General features: G+C 34.0%; 1 protein-coding gene across 2 annotated transcripts; it reads right to left on the bottom strand.

Moving 5' to 3' along the window:
- Window positions 1–579: 579 nt before the first annotated feature.
- On the bottom strand, window positions 580–4,881 carry AGTR2 (angiotensin II receptor type 2). 2 transcript variants are annotated; one of them, XM_032258319.1, is made up of 3 exons: window positions 4,697–4,881; window positions 4,485–4,544; window positions 580–3,290 (listed from the first exon to the last, which is right to left on the bottom strand). In XM_032258319.1, the coding sequence occupies exon 3, from the start codon at window positions 3,253–3,255 to the stop codon at window positions 2,164–2,166; it is 1,092 nt and encodes a 363-aa protein (XP_032114210.1). In that variant the 5' UTR covers window positions 3,256–3,290; window positions 4,485–4,544; window positions 4,697–4,881; the 3' UTR covers window positions 580–2,163. The 2 variants fall into 2 exon arrangements, with proteins under 2 accessions (XP_032114210.1, XP_032114209.1); XM_032258318.1 differs by lacking the exon at window positions 4,485–4,544 and having other exon boundaries at window positions 4,697–4,880.
- Window positions 4,882–6,900: the final 2,019 nt, after the last annotated feature.

Here is a 6,900-nt window from a genome sequence, read left to right as displayed (position 1 = left end):
CTTAAAATCCCAAAAACTAGAGAAACAATTCTATTCATTAAGGGAAATTCTAGGGATGTAGTATTATAATTAGTATAATAATAATTATTATAGTAGAGGAAATAGCATGAGCTGAATGTTGAAAGTTGAGCAGGTTTTCATCAATTGAATGTGAGGCCCTGAGGAGGTGAGAATGATTGGAGGGGTGTTTAGGAAGACAGAGTTGTGTAAACAACAGCAGAGAGGCATGAAAGGGCATTAGGCTTTAAAAGGCATGAAGTCATTTTTTGGTGCTTAAGCATAGGGTTTGAAGAGCGGTGACAGAGAGAAAAAGTCTAAAGAGACTAGGAAGAATCACATCTCCCAAGGTCTTGCAGACTCAGAGAAAGTTAGATTTTGCTTTCATAGCTAATAGGAAATTATGGCTGAATACTCAAGAGAGGAAGACTTGAATAGTATGGCAAGAGGTCAGGTGAGTAATAATCAGAGCTAAAACTAAGCAGTATCAGTAGAGATAAAATGGAGGATACAGATACAAGTGAAGGTAAGAATATATACTGGAAAGTAGTTAATTTTTTTTTTTAAGCACACATGCTCTGTCAATTACAAATTTTATTTATATGAGATGTTTTACAAAATTGTTTAAAACATGACATCATAGTTGGTTATACATTTAACTGTTTTTTTCATTGAAAATACAATGATTACATGAAATTAGGACTTTTCCAGAAAGTAGTATGAGAGGATTCTTCTGTCTATAACCCTGGAACCTGGCAGAGATGCTGAGCCCCTAAAACATTAGTTCTACCTCAGATATCAGTATTTAGACCTACCTCAGAGGAATATACTAAGAAATCTGTTATTATACAGGGCTGATACAGAATGAAGTGTCAAACTTTTAAAATTAATATTCATACTTTAAGTAAAATTTAGGTAACTCAGTTTCAGGCATTCCTCTAATGTAGGAGCTTTAATAGCATTGAGAAGGAGATATCTAGACCTGCAATCGATTTAAAATAGCTCCACAGAATCATACAGGTTCTGGAACAAACAGTATTTATAGATTAGGTTAAAACTACCCCCATGTATATATTTTCAAAGTCACATTGCACTGCCCTGACAGGTTCCTTGCTTGGTAACAAACGTGTAATTGAGTGGGTCTCTTTGCCACCACCCAGACCCCAGGTAGCAAAATTCCATTCTGGATACCATTTTCTATGCTAGTTAAGGGTTTATTTCAAATTAAAGAGTTTAAAAAAAGCCACCCAGATATTTTGAGAAACAACCCAGAACTAAAGCATTAATAATAAAAATCAAATCAATTCCCTATATATCAAAACACCACATCATCTAGAAGGTCAATGATGTAAAAAGTGACCTTTACATTTTATAACAATACACACTGTTTAGTTATTGATTTCAAAAAATCATTAGAGAAAATAGAACCCTTTAAACAATTATTAAAAGGAATACAAAGTTTTTTAACAAATGCTTATTCAGAATTTAGTGAACATACAAATATTATTGATTGCAATTCTATGTTACAGTACATTTTACTTTCTATAACTGTAAAAATAAGCTAAAATGTAGGAGTATGATTTAATCTATATTCCTAGACCTACTCAATATGAAGTTATAGATTTAATCTAAACCTACACTCAAGTGAAATGCAAGAGGAATATAATTTACAGCTTTTTAAAAGTAAGAAGCATATGCCTAAAGCCTGAATAATCTAGTACTAATCTATTATACTCAACTTAGAAGTGCTCATCTCTCTTACAATGTAAATGATGCAATGAGTTGAAAGACTGGTCCTGGTTCAAGAGGAAAGTCTGATTAAAATGAATATAAAATCCTACTATGAAACACAAGAATGTTTCAAAGAGAAATCTGAAACCCCAAATAATCAGTCACAATCTACTATTAATTACAATTTGAGATATATCACCATTTACTTCTAGGTTGTGACTATGTCTCACCAACGACAATCTTGCACAAACATATCAGAAAAACAATGGACAATTCCTGAAAGTCACTGGATGATAAAACAGCTACATTTGGTTTCAGAAGATTGAGAAAACATTAGATTAAAGGAAATTTTATTTTATTAAAACCATTTAAAAATAATGCTGGTGGGCCTCAAAGCAAGTAGCCATGTTGATTACATGCATTCTGCTCTCAGATTTAAGACACAAAGGTCTCCATTTCTCTAAGAGAACTGCTTTTCCAGCAAGACATGCTATCTCTCTTCTCTTGGAGCCAAGTAATTGGAACCCTAAACACACTGCGGAGCTTCTGTTGGAACCGGTTTCCAACAAAACAATAGAGAAATGGATTAACGCAGCTGTTGGTGAATCCCAGGAGGATGGCAAAAGGAAGTGCCAGGTCAATGACTGCTATAACTTCACAGCTATTAATGACATCCATCCAGGCCAGAGCATCCAGGAAGGTCAGAACATGGAAGGGAAGCCAGCAAATGATGAAGGCCAGAACAACAGCAGCTGCCATCTTCAGGACTTGGTCACGGGTTATCCTGTTCTTCCCATAGCTATTCGTCTTCAGTAAGTGTTTTCTGATTCCAAAATAGCATGTTGCTATGAATATTAAAGGGATAATAAAACCAAGGACATTTTTCATTAAGGCAATCCCAGCTGACCATTGGGCATATTTCTCAGGTGGGAAAGCCATAATACAAGCATTCACTCCTAAGTATTCAATGGTTCTGACATCTCGGAAATAAAATGTTGGCAATGAGGACAAACAGGCCAAACACCAAACAAGGGGAACTATATAAGATGCTTGCCAGGGATTCCTTCTTTGAGACAGAAAGGGGTAGATGACAGATTGGTACCTGTCAACACTCATACAGGTGATAAAAAAAATGCTTGCAAACATGTTCAGGGTAAGAAAAGAACCAAAAACTTTGCACATCACAGGTCCGAAGAGCCAGTCGTATCTATAAGAATAATAGGTTGCCCAGAGAGGAAGAGTAGACAAAAGGAGTAAGTCAGCCACAGCAAGGTTGAAGATATAAATGCTAGAAACCTTTTTCGGACCTTTTTGACAACAAAACAGTGTAACCACAACAGTATTGACCAGAAATCCAATTACAAATATAATGTAGTAGAGAATAGGAATTGCATCTAAATGCTTATCTGATGGTTTATGTGAACAGTTCAAGGTAGACTCATTGTTGCCAGAGATGTTCACAAGCCCGAAGTAAAGACTGCTGGTAATATTTTTTCCAGTGGTGGCAAGGGTGAAGTTGCCCTTCATATTGAGATGTCAGCAGCTCCTAATGCTTATGCCTTCTGTGGAGAAAAAAAAAATAGAACTCTTAGAACACGTACAGAGCTGAGGACATCCTTGAATCGTTAGCATTTTGAAAGTTTGTCAAAAGCAAAAAAGAAGTGAGTGATTATAGAAAACATTATGAAACAGAGCCATGCCTTGTAAAACAAGAATGGATTTTACCTCTTGAAAAAGGAGAAATACTTTTCTTAATAGTGGCAAAAAGTAAGACATTTCAGATTGAAAGTTCTGAATAAAAATACCTTTTGCCCATTTTTTCTATGATGTTTTTGAAAGGTTTAAAGAAAATTAATATTTCAAAAGATTAGTCAGGGTAAGAAATGTATGAAAAATATAAAAAACCCAGAAAAAAGAAAAGTTAATTTTTCAAAAACACTTGAGTATATATCTCTATTTGTATACTTTCTAGAAACCACAATGCTGCCTGCTATTGCATAGAGAAATGCTCTATACAAGTAACTAATTACATACAAATTATTATAGCTATGGAAAATATAAGTAATGTAAGCAATGGAGAAAATTAGCATATAAAAACTAAAAGAGAATATGCCAAAGAAACACACTGTGATGGGGAATCATGGTTTGTCTTTACTAGTTAAAAATAATTCCTTTAGTTTTACTTCTCTATTGTTTTTATGATAATATATTGAAGAAGTTATGAAGTATATTTATATTTCTAAAAGTCTTCTCCTTTTAATAGAGATTATTAGTTTTAGATATAGGTATCTAATTTTAGTCTATTTAGTATATAAACAATCCATTTTCAACTAAATCAGATAAGGAAAAAATAGCCAAACCTATTTTAGGTTCAAGTAGAAGTAGTTTAGATTGCTCAATGAAATGAGAATTGAACATCAATGATTAATCATGATATAGTCTTATTTCTCTTTTGCTCTCTTTTCAGTTTAACAGAGCTAAGTAGCCATTGCTCTCAAATGTCACAGTGTTCATGCTTTTGTGATTTTTTTCACTAGAAACATTATTTTAAAACAAAAAAAATAGCTAAAGGTAAGCATACTAAGGAAACATTATTTAGTTTCAAAATACATACAAATAAACTACCCAATTAAAACTGTAATAACCAAAGAACCTCCTAATAAAGAGCAAAACTTTTGTTTTTGTCTAAAGCTTTTTCTTTTGACCTAACAAATTAACATAAAAGAATCAATAATAAATCCCACTTGAAGACTTACTGGTTGTTGAAGTTTAAAGCAGTTATCATAAATCAGCTTGCTTAGTGCCTAAATGTGCTCCTGTAAGAGAAACAGCAGCTGAATAATTCAGGAGTTTTGTAAAATACAGTGTTAAAATACTGGAAAATCAGAAGTTAATCCATAAAAAGAAAATTTCATTTAATGTATTTTCTACTTTCCAAGTAAAGTGTACATAAATTGCTCATACTTACCTTAAAAATCCAGGCTACAGAATGCTTTGAATTCTGTGCTTACTTGTTCTCTCAGACGCTGGGACGTAATAGCACCAGATCTCTGGTTTCCTTCTTATATGTTTGGTCTGTCCACTGGGAGCCTTCAACCTACATAATTCTAGGGCTGACTTATGAACACTTGCCAGCTTTCCAGAGAGTTGTTTTTTTTTTGTCTGCAAAACATTAATCTGAAATTCTCACTGTCTCCAATCATAACAGCTCATTCAAATAAATCTCAAACAAGAAAAATGAAGTTTCCACAAATGTGTTAGAGAATTTTGAATTCAGTGGCTTACTTTAAGTGAAGAATATAATAATTATTTACAGAATTTTCTCTTCCTTTTTTCCTGATATTGGCATTTTAAAAGATATTAGTGAGTAGAGACTAGGAAATTTATTATAATAGCAGTCTTTGTTTATCATCTTTTCCAACCTTCATTACTTTCTAAAATTTTTACTTCTGTTTATTAAAGAATGGTAGCAATTTTACTTGAATTCTACAACTTCTAAAATGTCTCCTTCACTTTATGCAGTTTTTGTTGGCTTGTTGCTGAAGGGTTGGAGATTGCAGGAATATATATTATTTTTATGTGATGGAAAAGAGATTTAGTCATCCTTTTATAGGTCTCTGTCATATTCGTAGTTTAAATACAAAGCACACAAAGTGAAGAAGGATTAGGTGGTTATTTCAAGCTAGATCACTGTTGCTACTGTTTTCTTGTGGCAATGCGAACAATAAACTACACAACCAATCCAATAGAAGCAAGAGTGACAAAATGAAGAAAGGTAAGAACAGATAATGGTAGTGGTAATAGTAGCTGACAATAAATGTTATGTGCCCAACACTGTGATAAGTTATTTATCCTCAATAATTTAATCAAGAAGCAATATAGCACACTGGTTAGTACATAGCCCCCGGATCCAGCTACCTGGTTTTACAAACTCAGCTCTACCACTTACTAATTCTGACCTTGGCCAAATTACTTTCCTTCTTCATGTCTCAGTTTTCTCATCTGAGAAATGAGAATGATATAAATTACCTACATCATAGAGTAGGAATTTTAAATAAGCTAATGGAAATTAAATGAGCTAATATATTTAAAGTACTTAAAATCATGCCTAGCATATAGTAGGTGCTATTACAGGCTATTCATTTTAGCCCCCGCTTTACAAATCATGAAACTAGAACTCATAGACTTTAATAACTTTTCTGAGGTCACACAGCTATTAAATGAAGACACTTGCATTTAAATCAAAGGAAATTAATATCAGAACTCACTCTGCTTAGACTGTATACCACAAGAGGAAGCACTAGATGGTCCCTTAGTCTCACTCTTTGTCTTGGCAAAAAGGAAACGTGGCATTTACAAAAAATCACTGACCGTTCGTAAGCTATTACAAAAGCATCAAAGAAGGGGGAAAGAATTGCAAGATGTGTTATGTGGGGAAAAGCATTTTTCTTAATTTTATTGCCCAAATGGAGACCACAGGAAGGACAAACTTGTGACTAGGTAGCTTTCTATAGTTAGTACAGAAAACCAGAGAACCCAGAACACTTAAATGAGCAAAAAGTTTCAAATTATTTTTATGGATCATATTTTTCAGATAAGCAGTAAGAATGTACCTGTCCATGCTGCAGGCCACAGGTAAACAATGAGAGCAGGCTCTGAGAAAGTAGCTGGACACCTAAGTATGGAGTTCAGCAGAACAAGAAGTCAGCACTGATGACAGAAGACAAAATTGCAAATGGCATGAGACAAAGCACATGGCTTTTGATAGTTGTCTGTTTCTCCATTAATATTGAAGTCAATACTGTAGCACACAGGCAGATGAGACCAGTGAGAAGAAGTTATCATTGTATCAAAAATACAGTAGGATTCAAAAGTTTGCATAGGCCATCATAAAGTTTCTTTTGGTAAACGGTTTGTACATTGTCAAAATGTCCCTAATATATGTCTGCACCATTTTACTAAATCTCCAAATATTTGTTTCCTATTCTCTGGACAGATTAAGTTGAGTCTGGGGCTCTATTGAAATGATGGAAAACATGATTCGGAAACAGATGAGCGGGCACATATGTGCAGGAAAGCTGAGATGAAAACTGTTTTCACTCGTTTAAACCTGGTTTCTCCCTCCGTTTCAAATGTTTGTCTTTGCCACATAAAGGGGATTTTTCCAGGCCA

The sequence above is a fragment of the Sapajus apella genome, unplaced genomic scaffold, assembly GCF_009761245.1.
Source record: "Sapajus apella isolate SASKATOON/1434 unplaced genomic scaffold, GSC_monkey_1.0 scaffold102, whole genome shotgun sequence".
NCBI classification, from domain to species: domain Eukaryota; kingdom Metazoa; phylum Chordata; class Mammalia; order Primates; family Cebidae; genus Sapajus; species Sapajus apella.
This window is presented reverse-complemented; position numbering and strand designations above follow the sequence as displayed.